General features: G+C 36.4%; 1 protein-coding gene across 1 annotated transcript in view; it reads left to right on the top strand.

Annotated features, from left to right (window-relative positions):
* The first annotated feature begins 474 nt into the window (after positions 1 to 474).
* The window catches only part of LOC108543642 (pregnancy zone protein-like), a 49,606-nt gene continuing 33,677 nt past the window's right edge, over positions 475 to 16,403 (top strand). The window contains exons 1-12 of the mRNA XM_017894242.1: positions 475 to 554; positions 1,908 to 2,091; positions 3,381 to 3,534; positions 3,670 to 3,722; positions 4,270 to 4,290; positions 4,729 to 4,897; positions 6,285 to 6,369; positions 8,144 to 8,267; positions 10,619 to 10,733; positions 12,349 to 12,458; positions 14,257 to 14,415; positions 15,057 to 15,284. Coding sequence (XP_017749731.1) covers positions 475 to 554; positions 1,908 to 2,091; positions 3,381 to 3,534; positions 3,670 to 3,722; positions 4,270 to 4,290; positions 4,729 to 4,897; positions 6,285 to 6,369; positions 8,144 to 8,267; positions 10,619 to 10,733; positions 12,349 to 12,458; positions 14,257 to 14,415; positions 15,057 to 15,284 — 1,482 coding nt within the window. The remainder of the gene's footprint in view (positions 555 to 1,907; positions 2,092 to 3,380; positions 3,535 to 3,669; positions 3,723 to 4,269; positions 4,291 to 4,728; positions 4,898 to 6,284; positions 6,370 to 8,143; positions 8,268 to 10,618; positions 10,734 to 12,348; positions 12,459 to 14,256; positions 14,416 to 15,056; positions 15,285 to 16,403) is intronic.

Raw genomic sequence — 16,403 nt, forward strand, 5'->3', positions numbered from 1 at the left:
TTTCTTTTCCATGTTTCAGTGAAGAGCCAGTTAGGATGAATCTTAGGTGAAGAACATATGTCATGCTCCCTAGATTACCAAAACATATTTGGGATATGGATTTACATTAATACCTTTTTTTAAAAATGCAAGAATATTGGTGTATTTCATCAAACCATGTAATTTATTTTGTATTTTCATGAAAATAGTTTTAAAACTGATTAATTACCTGAGCTAGTGGTAGCCTCAAACTACTATTTTTCAGGAATTTAGAAAATTTGGGAAAGTGGATAAAATAATACCTATAGTCATGAAAATTATCTGGAATTGATTTTTTTATGCTGGAAGTAGTTAATATGTTACAAAAATAAATGATTGGCAGTTTACTTTCATTGCCCATCAGATGAAATAAAAACCAGTGAGCCGGAGCAAGAACAGGGTTAAAAGAATCGAGGGCTCAGACTCCCATTCTGCCCTCCTCCCTTCTGCACCATAATGGGAAATCAACTGCCCCAATCAGTCTTGATCCTGCTTTTCCTGCTCCTTCCCGGTGATGCTTCAGCTACTGCAGAACCGTAAGCACTATTTCCAGAAACTTATATTGTCCTCCTTTTTTCCCGTTGTATTATCTCTTTGATCTGTGTTTCCTGATTCCCTACACAATTTTCTGCTGTCAAAGGGACCAGGAAGGATCAGCAAGTCACTACTACTCATGTGGAAAGAGACATCCTCCAATTTCAGGAAGCTCACAGACATAAGGCAGCAACATCTATGAAACATTTACCAGAAAAGAATATAAAATTCCTACCCAAAAAGGGATACTTTTTTATTGATTCATAAAATGGATTGCACATCATGACAATTGTGAAATGACTCAGTACCTGTGTTTTCCTCAAGTCAGGGATTGCCAAGATGAATGTATGCTCTGCAGACAACCCAGGATTTGTGTGTCAGTTCACTCAATCCTTTGACACACCTTTAGGAGCTGGCATTAGGTCCTGGGAATCTACAGATTAACAAAATTCAGACGCTGCCCTCAACACCTCACAGTATGGAAAAGCAGAGAGATGGTGCACAGAGAATGAACTGTAGAAGAAAAACAGAAGCAGGCATTGCAGGATTCTGTCAGAATACTTCCAAAGAAAGCTCACTCTTCATGAGGCCTGATGGAAGAGAGAGGGCTTCACCAAATTCTGCACAGAGAAAGTCACTTTTGAGATAAGTCTTAGGAAGCAAATAGAAGTTTTCCAGGTAGACAGGGACACTCAGGAAGAGAGAGAAGAGTGTGCACAGGTACAGCATCCCCAGATGTAGCGTGTCTGGGTGATTGTGAGAGGCAGTTGGTGAGAGGAGAGTGGTATTTTCTTCCGGGTGTATCTGGCAGTATGTGTGGTGATTAGCCTCGCTCAGCTTGCCTTATCTCCATCACCAAAGAGCTAAAGAAAGAAAATATATTTTTGCTCCCATGGTCGTAGTGAAAAGCAATTCAGTTTCTCCCCATGTATTAAATGTTATATCTTTCCTAGTTTCCCGGAACAAAGAGATTTGTAGCAACATTCATGCAAAACCCAAGACCACCTGCAGAGAGGTTCTTAATGCTTTCAATGATGATTTGTTGATTGATTCACATTTTGAAATTTTTATCCAAAATACATAATAACTCATGGGTTGCTTACCCATGGCTATTGACAGGTTTTCTAATATTATGTGGGTGAGTATTTCCACAACAGAAGACAAGCATATCTGTTTAATTTGTGGTTTTCTCAGTTCCTCAGATCTTTTGGGTTGGCCTTTGGAGAATACACTCCTGCTGAAATCTGTCTCTGTTCTATGATTGGTGACAAAAGCAAAAATTACTTAGAAAATGGCCATAATAATGATGTCTCTTTGACCCCTCCATAGTTAATCTGGACTTCTCCTCTCCACAGGCAGTACCTAGTGCTGGTCCCATCGCACCTCTACACTGGAGTTCCTGAAAAGGCCTGTGTCATCCTTAATCACCTGAATGAGACGGTGGCACTGAAAGTAACTCTGAAGTACGAAATGCAGAACAATCCCCTCTTCACAGACCTGGTGATGAAGAGGAACTATTTCTACTGCAGTTCCTTCATGGTCAGTACTCCTCCTTGAAATAAGGGAGCTGGAAAGAGAAAGAGCATATTATATTAGCTGATACCTTTGGTTCTGATCCTTTGAAAATAAAAATGGATAATGAAAGAAAATGAGAAATACAGATGAATCTCAATTTACATTTTCTTTTTTCTTTCTTTTTTTTTTTTTTTAGACAGAGTCTCGCTCTGTCACCCAGGCTGGAGTGCAGTGGCATGGTCTCAGCTCACTGCACTCCACCTCCCAGGTTCATGCCATTTTCCTGCCTCAGCCTCCCAAGTAGCTGGGACTACATGTGCCTGCCACCATGCCCAGCTAATTTTTGTATTTTTAGTAGAGATGGGATTTCACCGTGTTAGCCAGGATGGTCTCGATCTCCTGAACTTGTGATCCACATGCCTTGGCCTCCCAAAGTGCTGGGATTACAGTCGTGAGCCATCGTGCCTGGCCTCAATTTATATTTTAAGAATGGAAGTTCTACTGAATATGCTCACATGATATTTACAATCAAGTTTCATGCATAAAATTTAACAGTAATTATAGAAAGGATTTAATCTGATCTTAAATTTCTGAGGTAAATAATATTCATGCCATTACAGATAGAAACACTGAGATTTATAAAGTCAAATAACTTATATAAGATCTCACCAATGGTTGATAGTTGATATATTATCCTTTTAATCTTTTACTACTTAAGGTATTAATTGTTTAATCATACATGACTACCACAAATAATAGCATAAATTTTTTTTTGAGACAGGGTCTCTTTCTGGCACCCAGGCTGGAGTACAGTGGTGCCATCAAGGCTCACTGCAGCCTTGGCCTCCCAGGCTCAGTTGATCCTCCCACCTCAGCCTCCTGAGTAGCTGATACTATAGCTGGTCTTGAACTCCTGCGCTCAAGCAGTCTGCCCACCTTGGCCTCCCTAAGTGCCGGGACTATAGGCATGAGCCACTGTGCCTGGCCATATAATATATAATGTTGTTGACCTTTGAAAAATAAAATTTAATAATTATTTTAATATCACCATTTTCCTGTGAAAATGTAAGCATCCCATTTCAGTCATAACTGACTTGAAATAATTAGCTCATCTTATTGCAATATTTTCTCCTTCAATCATGTTACTATCATGTTACAACATCATAATAACCTACTTTTAAAACAAGGAGCATAATCCTTGACTTTGTCCCTTACTAATTCTCAGGGACTAACCAGGAAGACAGAAACTCCTAATGGCTGAGAAATTCAGAAGTAAGTCTGGGCAGATTCTTCAGCTCATTTCTGTTTTACAGATTCCAGAATTACCATCTTCCTGGGTGGTCATTGCTGTGGAGGTAAAGGGGGCAACTCTGCATTTCACAAAGCGCAAATCAATACATATAACTACAGCAGAGAACCTAGTCTTTGTCCAGACAGACAAATCCATATACAAACCAGGACAAACAGGTATGAGGCAAGGGGAACTTTGGGAGAGGGGAGGAGCTTCTTTATTACTTTATTCTGCAATCCTGGGAATTCAGGCATGCTGTTACTACCCCAGGCTCCACTGGGAGATTTCACAGGAAAATACCTCTGTTTCAGTGAAATTCCGTGTTGTCTCTATGGATGTCAATTTCCACCCTTTGGATGAAATGGTGAGTCTCATAACGATGGGTGATGGTTGAGGGAAAATATAAGGCCTATTCTTTTAGGAAACTTAAGACCAATAAAAGAGGTATTTTAAACCCACCGCAGGAAGATCTCATAAGGATATCTCTGCTAGAAGAATAAGGGAGGTCAGAATCAAGGCACTCCATAAACCGCATTCTTAAAATGAATTCAGTATGCAGTTGAAGTTGTCCTTTTAAAGATTGCAGTTACTTTCATTAAATAAATGTGTGAATTTGATTTCCCTCGTCAACAAATATCATCTGTGAAATAATAATAAGCTTATTATTCGGACCTTTTTATCTAAATAGGTTTCCTCAATTGTATGTTATTTAACAATAGGAAAGTCATGACTTCTTGAAAGATGTATGTCCCAAACCAAACATATAAAGTACTGTGAACCAAATGGGGTATTTCCTCATTTGGAATACACAGACTCACTTTCTCTGGCCCATATACTCTGTCAGTGCTGGTGTCATGGTTTTCTCCTTCTATATTCTACCACGTGCTCATACTATCTTTTTTTCTTTTCAGTTTCCAGTGGTTTATATTGAGGTAAGTGGTATATTGTACATTACAACTGGAATGAGGACTCTCTACAAGTTACATTAAATTGCCTCTGTCCCTTCCCTCATCATTTCACCAAAGCTAAACAAATACTGCTTTTCTGTCCACCTTAAATTCTAAGTGGATAAGATGTAAGTGCAGGAACATTTCTTGAGATGACTCGTCCAATATTTCTGACCAAAATAAATATACATAATACCAAAAAGAGGCATCAGTATGAAATGTTATCTGTAATATCTCATCGCTAGTAAACTTTTTGCCCTTATCTCAGGCTGGAATTCCTATAAAACTTTGTTAATACCTTTGGGCCAATTTACCAACCATCTGTGATCCAGCTGCCTGTCGTTCTTACCGGCAAAGCTGCCCTTCTACTCAAAGATATATATTTCAATTGTTTCTATGAACTCATCATATTTTCACCTATAGGACCCCATGAAGAACCGAATTTTCCAAAGGCAAAGTCTCAAATTGCAAGGGGGACTCATCCAACTCTCTTTCCCGCTATCAGTGGAGCCCATTCTGGGTTCCTACAAGATCATGCTGCAGAAAGAGTCAGGGAAGAAAATTGAGCGCTCATTTGAGGTGAATGAATATGGTAAGAATGCTCTATGTGTAAGGCATTTACAACATCAGAGTATTTAAGATTAGATAATTTTCACATATAGGTAAGAATCAAAGGTCTAGCATACAATAGTTGAAAATTAGCAAGCTTTTAAATTTACCCATATATTTGCTAAGTGCTTTTTATGCACTACCTCATTTAATTCTCATAATGCCCCTCTGGGGCAGATACTATTATTATTCCCATTTTGCAAATGAGCGTATCAGTACTGGAAAAGTTAGTAACTTAAAAAAATCACAGAGTCATTAAGGGGTGAGAAAGATTTGAATTGCTACTCAAACATAAATTGTTAACCAATACTTTGTGTCATCTACATACACTATATATCTGTTTTTTATATTTTATAACTGAAAGTATTTCCTGGTGTTATTTTATGGTTGTCTATAACCTACACCTATACTACTCTAATCAACTACGATTCCTAAACCATATAATTTAGCAATCAACTAAACTATAGTTCAACTAAGTATAGTAATCAACTAAACTTTAACACACTTGATTTCGTTAGTACTCAACCATAGTTGATTACTAAGTCAGACATTGAAGCCATCTTATTAGTTATCAGTTATGTGGATTTTGTAATGTAAATTAAATATTTTATGCCATGACTGAGAAGTCCTATCACAAAACATGGTTCCCAAAATTCATCAGAACTGCCATCAAAATCACAGAATAGGATTATATTATAGGAATAACACCTTACAAAACTGTGAGAGAAGCTAGAAAAGTAAGAGGCCGTCAGGAGGAGTTGACAATGAGAGAAAATTACTAGCCAGTTCTGAAGCATGATTAGGGGTGTATAAATGTGAGCTTGCAAAGGTCTGGGAAGCCAGGAACCCTCAGCTGCCCAAGTGCACCAACCATTCAGAGGAGCTGACAGAAGAATCTGTGGAAGATTATTACCTCTGCACTCCACACAGCTACCACTTTAGTAGGCTTGTAGCCAAGTGTCAGATGGTAGGCCTGAGACCTCTGTTAGTCAGCAGGGCTAGCATTTGGGAAGAAGAGCTGGGCATAGGGAGGGAAAGAATAAGAATACATTGAAACCTATTGGTCCCACTTTGCCACATTAACTGTGATGATCTTCAGGGACTAATCATGCTGCCTTCCCTCTATCTGAGAAATCTTGCACAAATTCAGAGAAAGAGAGGCTAGGAAATGTATTATCAACTTTACCAAGTGAACGTAGCACAGACTGCTCATGGTAATGAATGACTTCTCCTTCTCAGTACTGTCCCTGTTGTAGCTGAAGTCATTTCATGTGAGCACGTGTTGAAGGTTCTGTCATAGCATCTGCTGCTAATACTTGCAAGATCTCCGGCCCACTCTCACCTTTGTTTTTTCTTTTTTATTAAAACAGTTTTGCCTAAATTTGAGGTCCAAGTAAAAATGCCCAAGGTTATTGGTTTTCTAGATGAAGAATTTGTGGTAACCACCTGTGCCTTGTGAGTTGCATTTTTTTCCCATCTCATTTCTATTTCCATACTCTATCTGAGGGGAGGTATTGTAAATAACAGTTACTAAACTTGGAAGTATTTTAATTAGGAGAGGAATAACTCTCTTTGTAGCTTGCCTCACAGCAGGGAGCAGGGACGGCAGCAGATGACACATCTGCTAATTGTAAAATCATTTACTGGACATTTGAAATGTGCCAGACAATGTTCTAAGTGCCTTGTGCTTACTAACATTTTTATTCTGTAAGTAATCCTGTGAGATGGGGAAGATTATTATCCTCAATTTACAATGGGGAAACTATAACATTTAGAGAATAAGAAATTTGCTCACATTACTGCAGATAGTAAATGGTAGACTGGAATTTAAATCCAATGGTCTGGAACCAGACCCCAAACTCTTCACCACTATTCTATATTGGTTCTGCAATTTAAATAGCAATCTAGCTTTATGAAGCATTTATGTATCCTAGACTCAGTGCTCAACTGAATCTAGGCCATCCAACTAAGGATCTCATGCTCATGCCTTCTGTGTCCAATTACTTCCCTTTTCTTCACTGCTTCTAATTAAACTACGGAAAGACACGGCGAAATAGTTGGGAAGGGGAAGCTAGGGCTCAAGTCTGGGATGCTCATGCCTTCTGTGGTCCAATTACCCTCCCTTTTCTTCACTGCTTCTAATTAAACTATGGAAAAAGATCATGGGACAATAGTTGAGAGAAGTTAGGCTCAGTCCTGGACTGCATCATGCATACATATTGTACTTATTGCTTCCTTCGATTGCCTTCTAGTGCCTTTTAGTGCACTACGGCATCCTCCACACACACGAGACAAGTGTATGTCCCCTCTTGCTTTTGCGAGCAGCATGAGCAACATGTTTTCATCCTTCTCACTAAACTCAGTGCTTTAAATTTTTCATCAGAGGGAAAGCCTTTTGATCCAGATTTGAAGATTCCAAAAGTAATTGGAATTTAGTAGATGATTGATGACTTTATCAGCACTTAAAGGAATTCAGGGGGAAAAAGAACTATAAAAAGGAGAAGCTTGGGGAACTGACCCTACACCTTATCTCCCCCATCATTTGGGTGAAAGCAATAGATTTCAAACATCAGTGTTTATCAGAATCTACGGGGTGAGGGGTGTGCTTACTTAAAATGCAGATTCTCTGGCCCCATGTCCAAAGATTCCAATCATACATCTGACGAAAGTCTCAGAAATCTGCATGTTAATATGTGTCCCAGATCATTTCAATGTTGGTGGTCCACAAAACACTTTTTAGAGAGACCACAAATTGGTTATGGCTTTGTGTCATATCCTTCTATCATATTATCTATCATTTTCTTAAAGTGCTTATAAATCAAGGAGAACTCAGAAATACGCTCTCTACATAGTCTTAATATGTTGCTCTAAAACAATGTAGGAGGTGTTGTCAAAGCTGGAATCATGACCTAGATAATCTGGCAGCTGAGAAAGAGGGAAATAGGACCGTCTTACAGTAAAACTGCAGCTAAGAGGGAAGAAAGCTCTGAGAAAAACTAAATTGGTAATTTTCCATTTGGAGTTGTTTCAAAAAGATTCTTCCAGTACTTTTTCTTAGAGTTATGGACAATTAAGACACCGTCTCTCAGATTAAGTGTTTATAAAATGCAAATAATATGGAAGGTAATAAATTGCTTAAGGTGGATGTATGAATGGATCAAATCAGTTGAAGAAACATCAGTATTATTTGTATTAAGTAGCTTTTTGCATGGCCACCTTATTGTTATAGGTACACATATGGAGAGCCTGTCCCTGGTATGGTGACACTTAGTGTATGCAGAAAATATTTATTATACTGTTTCGGCTGCCACAACACACATTCACAAAGTATCTGCGAAGAATTCAGTCAACAGGTACGTGGAAATCACTCTCCTCAGGACACTAAAACCAAGGTTTTCTCTTCTCATGGATTACAATAGTGAATACAATACAACAGAGAATAATGTCCGAAATACCCATCAAGCAAAATGGTGGAGTGGGGGAAAAATTGTAAGATGGTCTGGCAGTGTTAACGGCTCACTTGAGGGTTGGGCTCATGAGTTTCTAGTCGTATTTATTTGGTTAGTTTGGTAATTTCCTTCCAACAGCAATCAAAATGCCAGATATAAGGGCATAAAAGGATGTGGAAGGATCCAAAGTTGGCTTTTATCAAACAGAAAAGAGAAAAATGTGTGTGGCAGGTGTTAAGAATTTGGCTAGTGGGAGAATCAAATGGCATGCCATGGAAAGTAAACTGCGCTGGAAGCATGTTAAGTATAAGGCTGAAAAAAGGAAGACTTCGAAGGACAATGGATTAGAAGCCCAAAACATGTCAAGGAAGAAGTGGAATAAGAATAATTAAGGGAAACAGCTGAAAGTAGAATATGATGTATTAAAAAATAAAAGGCAAAAATTACTGATTCCAGAGGCAGAGTATGCAAAAAGTCCAGGATGTGGCAGTATGAGCAGACACTGTAGGGGTGATGCAGAGCAGGTAAGCCCCCACATGGGGGTTTAGCCCAAGAGAGTTCTTTACTTCACCCGGGAAAGAATTCAAGGGCAAGCCAGAGGTATTAGAGACAGCAACGTTGGCAGCAGTGTACAGCAGCAGCAGAGGTACTGCTCCTTGTAGAGCAGGACTACCCCATAAGCAGTGTGCCCACAGTAGCAGCTCAAAGGAGTACTCTAGTCATATCTACACCCATTTTTAGTTACATAGAAATTAAGAGGCAGATTATGCAGAAATTTCCAGGAAAAAGGTGGTAACTTCTGAGTTGTCAGGCCATTGCCATGGAAAAGGGCATTCACTCCGGGTGTTGCCATGGCAACGGTAAACTGACATGGCACACTGGTAGGCATGTCTTATGGAAAGCAGCCTCCCCTGCATCTCTGTTTTAGTAAGTTCCCTCTTTGGTCTAGTGTCTGAGACCTGCTTCCAAAGTTGAGTCCCACCTCTTACCTCAAGGGTACGGAAAAGGAAGTTATCAAAGCTGCAGAGAGCAAATGAATGAGAGGCCAGAATAATGAATATGATAATGAGCACCAAGGCAGACACTGATAAGCAACATACCATAAGAGGAATCCAGCTGCCCAAATCTGTAATGTATCAGGGAGACTAGTATTAACTTCTATTTCCAAGTGAGTCGTGACATCTATATAAAAATAAATATGATTCAATTTTATTATGCAATGAAGATTTTCATAAACATGGCACAAGTATACATATGTAACAAACCTGCACGTTATGCACATGTACCCTAGAACTTAAAGTATAATAATAAAAAAAAAGAAAAGAAAACAAATCTTTATTAAAACATGTACCCTAACATTTAGTTTGAGAACTTGGTTATGGTGAGGATTCATTCCATTTAAAAAATGTATATATTCCTATTAATATCCTAGATATTGAGAATATACAGTTAAGAACATAACAATCCTGGCTAGGTGCAGTGGCTTACACCCGTAATCCCAGCACTTTGAGAGGCTGATGTGAGAAAATCACTTGAGCCCGGGAGTTTGAGACCAACCTGCGCAATATAGTGAGACCCCCGTCTCTGTAAAAAAATAAAAAATCAGCCGGTGTGGTGGCACATACTTGTCGTCCCAACTACTCGGGAGGCTGAGGTAGGAGGATCACTTGAGCCCAGGAGGTTGAGGCTGCAGTGAGCCATGATCATGGCCACTGCACTCTAGCCTGGGTGACAGAGTGAGACTGTCTCAAAAAAAAACAAAACAAAAACAAAAACAAAAAAAATCCCCAACAACAACAACAACAACAACAACAAAAACACATAGCAATCCTTAGTCAATATTTAGGTAATGGTGGTTATGAAAGCCTTCTCAGAATAGGTTATGTCTGAGTTAAGTTTTTGGCTAAGGTAAGAATGGGAGAAAGAAAATTATCATTTGAGGAACAACATATGCAAAGAGATAGAATTACAAAATATCATGGCACGTTTGGAAACGCTAGAAAGTTTCATATGGCAGAAACAGAATCCATTTTCAGAAAAGAGGGGAGAAGCCAAAGGTTGATAATGAATAAATCAATGATGAATGAAGAAACTTTATGTCATTCTTGGGCTTGGGAAAAGACAAGCACCAAAAGGATGGTCAGAAGATTTGCTACATATATTTTTATGGCCAATAAAAAAGTTCTCATAAATTGACAGCAGACTTTTTAAGTAGCATATTAGAAGACCCAAGAATTCTCTTTCTTTCTCTTCAGACAGACACTGAAGGATGTTTCACACAACTCGTAAAAACTAAAATATTTCAGCTGAGACGAAAAGGGTATGACATGACAATACATGTGGAAGCCAAGGTCAAAGAGAAGGGAACCGGTTTGTATTATTTTTAAGTATTTATTAATGTGATACATATTTATCAAACTTCCATTCCATATAAAACACTTTATAGTTTCTGGAGATTATGAAAATAACATGGTCCCTGCCCTCAAGGAATTAGGCATCTAAAAACAGAAATTAGGTGTGTGTGTGCACATCGCCATAATAAAATTTCTACAAGAAATACAAAAATGAGGGCCAAGTGAGTATGAAGAGAGGTAATTAATTCTAGTATACCTTCTAGAGCCCAAAGAAAACCTTATGGATAAAATAGCATTTCAACTGATTTATATAGGGTAGGTAATACTTTGAAAGATTAATGATGGAAAGGGAAAACGTGATAAGCATCAAAAACTGTGTTTGATCTCAGACGAATCTGTAAATGGAGGCTGAGAAAAGTAAATCATCCACTAAAGAGTTTAGATTTATTCTGAAAAGCTGGAATATCTTTCAATATATTTGAGAAGAATAATCTAAATAAATTGATGTTCTTAAAAGGTAAGTCTAGCGGAACTGAAGAGGATAGGGTAGATGAAAAAATGTGCTACAATGTGGTACGTCGGAAGATTAATCACAGATGACCCCAAAGATTCCAAATTTGGGGTCTAGAAGATGGAAATGCCATTAACCAAGATAATGAGTCAATGAAAAAGAACTGTTGAGATGTGTTAAAGATAATTAACTATAACTTGGAATATCAAAACGGAAGTAGATGTATTTAGCTGATAATTTTAAAAGAGAGCCAGAGTTAAATTAGGACCAGAGATGTAAATCTAAATCCATTCTCATTGCGTCTATGTCCTCTTAAGAATGAGTGCAAACGCTCTGAAAGTGAGCTCTTTTAGCACTGCTAAGTTTAGGATAGAGACAGAACAAAGAGGTGTCCAAGGACAGAAACAACTGCATTTAGGAGATAGTAACAAATAAATCAGCATAATTAAATAAGAAGTCAGAGAACTGGGCAAAAACAAAGAGGATAATTTTTTAGAAGCCCCTGGAAGGAAGAGTTTCAGTGGTACTTAGTGTGGAGTACTACCGAGAGTTCATGTACAATGAAGTCTGAGATGAGAATTCTATATGGAGGGCAAGTAAGGAATCTTTTAATACTTTGATAGCACTGTGTTTTTGATAAGAACAAGATACAGAGTACACATCACTGAATGGAAAAGCACCAGGTGTTCACTATCCTTTGGATAGCTCATGCAGGGAAACGACAGGTCTTTCTGGAAATAAAGTTTGCATTAGAAATTCAAGCATATTTTGGGCCAGTGTGATTATGAAGAATCTAACCATGTACAGAAAGTTGTGGAGGGAGAGCAGGGATGTGAAAGAGGGAAAAACAAAGATGGAGCAAGATCATAGAGGAGATGAGAAAATATAGAACGTAGGTAGAAAACCAGAGGAATGAGGGATGATGGATACCAATAATGTTTCATATGAAGGTGAAGCTAATGTCAAGTTGCCGGTCAAATAGCTTGTAAGTGTGGGAAACTCTGGCAAGAATAAAGAAAAGAGAATGCGGATGGTATTTTGTTATGATGAAGTGAGGCTTGGGGGGAAGTAGGAGGTGAGTTTTTAATATACAGAATGGTTCAACTTCATTTTTTTTCAGGATTGGAATTAACTGGGCATGGATCATGTGAAATCACAAATACCTTAAGCATACTGAGATTTACTAAAGTAGATTCACATTACAGAAGTGGACTCCCCTGGTATGGACAGGTAAAAAAAAAAATTTTTTTTTAACATAATCACAATTTGGGGCATGAGGTTTTTAAGAAAATGAAGTTTTAAATCACAAAATCAAAATTTATTTTAAAAAGTAATATTTCAAATAGGAAAAAAGTACAGCAGATTATAATTTAAAAGCAAATATAATCACAAAATCCAGAAAAACAAAGCATGTTTTATTAGCTTCCTAACACACCTCTGTAATACATTTGTGTAGTTCAGCTGCATACTCTTTGATTGTCTCTTTATAAACAATGATTTTGTAACATAATTTTTATGGGAAGAATTCAAACATATTCTGTCACCTAGATGATTGAATTTTTTATTACTGGTAGTTTTTAAAGTTGTTTTCCATTTCAAAGTTTCATATAGATATCAATATTGGTAAATTGTAGAGCCAATAATTTAGTAAACTATCCATTTTCTTTCATATAAGAGATGCAAGATTTCTAGGTATTTTAAATTATCTTTTGCAGTAACTAATCTTTGAACTAACAGTTCATGGGCAAACGCTTCAAGCTATATTTTGAATTTTATATCTGATATTTTATACTTGAATTTTAGATTTTCTTCACTTATCCTAGTATTTCATATTAAATTATCAAGAAATTAATAAATAAATAGATATAGTTTCATATGGCCATTTCAGGTAGAGAGAAGATCATGAGAAAAACTGATGACTTGAAGGGTGAGTATGATATGGTCAGAAATGTAAGATAAAAGGGAGACTGTCTAAGGCTCTAGGTATGAAGCAGTTTTTCAAGAGCAATGCACTAAAAAGCAGCCAGTGTGATGACAGCTTAGGTTAAAGACATGACCAAATTGACTGAATAATTGCAGGCAAGCAAGAACAGTTATTGAGGTCTTTTAAGATATGGTAAGAATTTTGGATTGAGAAGTGAAGAAAGAAGAAGTTTTAAGAAAGAGAGTAACACGATCAGGTTAGCTCAGGCTGTATAGAACGGTTTAGACAAGACTGAAGCAGCAAGGAAATGCAGAAGATTAAATAGAAAGCTACTGGAAACCAGATGGGAAAAATATTGTGGTTTTAACTAGAATGGTAGCAGCAGATTTGGAGAGAAGCAGATAGAATCAATATATATTTGATGGGAGATGGGGAGAGGAGATAGCACTTGACAATAAGTTTGAGATAAGCACTGAAAGCGAGAAAATGACTCATTAAAAAAAAACCCACTCCTCAGTATTCCTGCATCAGTTATCTGATAGATGGAAGAACCATATACTGAAAGAGAGAACACTGGAAGTGGAGAAAGTTTGGGAAGGTTGTGTAATGATCCCACTTTTTGATATTCTCAATTTGAGTGCACATGAGATATCCAAAGAGAACTATTCAAGATTTTGAGATCTATTGCATAACAGTATGATTATAGTCAGTAATAATATATTGTACATTTCAAAATAATAAATAAATTACAAATGTCTCATCTGAAAAAGTGGTAAGTGAGGTGATATATATGTTAGTATATTTAATCATTCCACGTTGTATACGTATATAGAGACATCACACTGTACCCAGGAAATGTATGTAATTATGATTTGTGAATTTAGAATAATCATGGAAAATAAACTGCCATTTAGCTTTCAAAATAATTTTTAAAAAGAAGTATTAAAAAGAAAAGTCATAGGTTAGAGTTCAGAAAACAAGTCTCATTTTCAGATTCTAAGATCTTCAGTAAATGACAGGGAGTGACCTGGAGGTAAACATGACAGAGTGGAAGATGTTATTGCCATATGACACTTTAACCAACTATGACTTTTATATCTCTAGGTTCTTCTAGTCAATGGAAACCATCAGCCGATCACCAACAAAACTGTAGATGTTCATGTGAATACTAGATACTATTTCAGTGCAACTACTGATGAACGTGGCTTGGTGAATATTTCCATGGACACCACCAACTACGTATCACCTTTTCTCACAGTTTCAGTAAGTGGAAAGGGGCATCTGGGACCAAAAAGATAGAGATTACTGTGGCCAGGATAATTTAAAGATATTTGAGAAGCATGTGAACTCTAGGAGTTAAAAAAAAAAGTGATAAAGAGTAAAATGTAAATTAAACAATATGGAGACCTAAATTATAAAAACAGAAAAGTCTACCAGAAATCTTTTACTTGTAGGTAAACTCTGTTGACAATATGATTTAGGTTCAAGAGACATTGAATAGATCATCTTGATATTCCTTTGAAAATTGAATATTTTATGATTCTAATACAAGTAAGATCTTGTTTGATTTATTTGGCATATTACTATTTTTGTTCTGTGTTGAATATTCAAATGTTCTTATGCAATTTGCAGCCATAGCGTGTTAAGAAAAAGTAATTGACCTTGTTTATGAATGAATAACATCTACCAAATCAATACAGCATAAGCTTAAATGATATCGGGGGGAAGCAGTTTTCCTTATAGATTATGCTATATTTAAGAAAGCAGCCTTTCTATATGGCTTTATTATATTGCTTTACGTATATACATAAAAATAAATACATATAATATACATATTTTTATATATATTTGCAATTATATATATAATAGATATATATAAAACAGCTTATTTATTCTTCCATTAGGTCAAATACAAAGAGAGTAACAATTCGTTTGATAACTGGTGGCTTGCTGAGTTTCATAAGCAAACATCTCATACCGCAAAGCATTTTTTTTCCCCAAGCAAGAGTTATATTCACCTCAAACCTACTATTGGTACTTTGACCTGTGGACAAACCCAGGAAATTCAAGTACACTATATCCTGAATGAAGAGATTCTCAAGGATGAAAAAGAATTAACCTTCTACTATTTGGTAAGAATAAGAGCCACTGTAGCTCTTTCTAATTGTGTAGACTCCAAAATTGCTGGGTTCCTGTCTAAGTAATGCCATTTACAAGATAACAATAATATATTTTTTGTTGTTTTTATGCTCAAAGAGAAGTGACTTCCTAACAAATATTAATGCTTTAATTTCTCATTTACGCTCTGGTCACCACTGAAACTTTTAGAATTTTTCCTTGCAGAGTTCCAATGGCAACTTGTTGAGCAGGAGAGGAAAGAGCCTAGGATAAAATGTTTTTAGTCAAAGAGAAAATTTTTTCTTAGCACTCAGTAGATAAATAAGCAAAGGCTAAGAGCCATGAACTACTTCAAAAGGAAATAAAACTTATAAACAATCTACTGGAAAAATATTCAATTGTAATTATTTTACAAAGCTTATGACTGGTGTGATTGCAAGGAAAAGGTACATTAACAGGCAGACTATAAATTGGAGTGATACTTTTGAGGCCAATATTCCCATGAATGCCCTCAAATTTAAAATGTCCAAGGCTAATAGTTACTCAAATAAGTCATTTTAAGAAGAAAAAGTTAAATATAGGGAATTCTGTATAAGAGCATTAACTATTAATAACATTTTCTTAATTCCATAAAAAAATTAGAAAAATTAACAATAAATTTGAATTTCCTAGATTTATTGTTTCCTAGATATATGACCTTGGATAATTTACCTAATTTCATCTGGAAAGGCAAATGTCAGTCATCTCACTTTAGTCCTGGAAATAATATTAATACCTACTTCATAGAATTATAGTGTAACTTAAACAATTAAATTAACAGTAAATTACTTAGTTCAGTTCCTGGCATATAGAGAATGCTCATACATTTAGTTTTTTTAAAAATAGGGGTAATAATAGAGAATAGTTATGCGTAGTTAATATCTGCCTTCACTATATATTGCTTTGCATAAGGTAGATGTTTGAAATGTTTGTTGAAAAAATACACAAATTTTGTTTACATATTTATATATAATATGTTAGGAGTGATCAATATGAAATAAAATAGTAAAACATCATAAAATTATACATTTTTATTTAAAGTATGTAAAGACACATATATGAAGATATTGAAAAGGAAGTTTCGTGATCAAAAT

The sequence above is a fragment of the Rhinopithecus bieti genome, unplaced genomic scaffold (assembly GCF_001698545.2).
Source record: "Rhinopithecus bieti isolate Rb0 unplaced genomic scaffold, ASM169854v2 scaffold_23748, whole genome shotgun sequence".
In the NCBI taxonomy this organism is placed as follows: domain Eukaryota; kingdom Metazoa; phylum Chordata; class Mammalia; order Primates; family Cercopithecidae; genus Rhinopithecus; species Rhinopithecus bieti.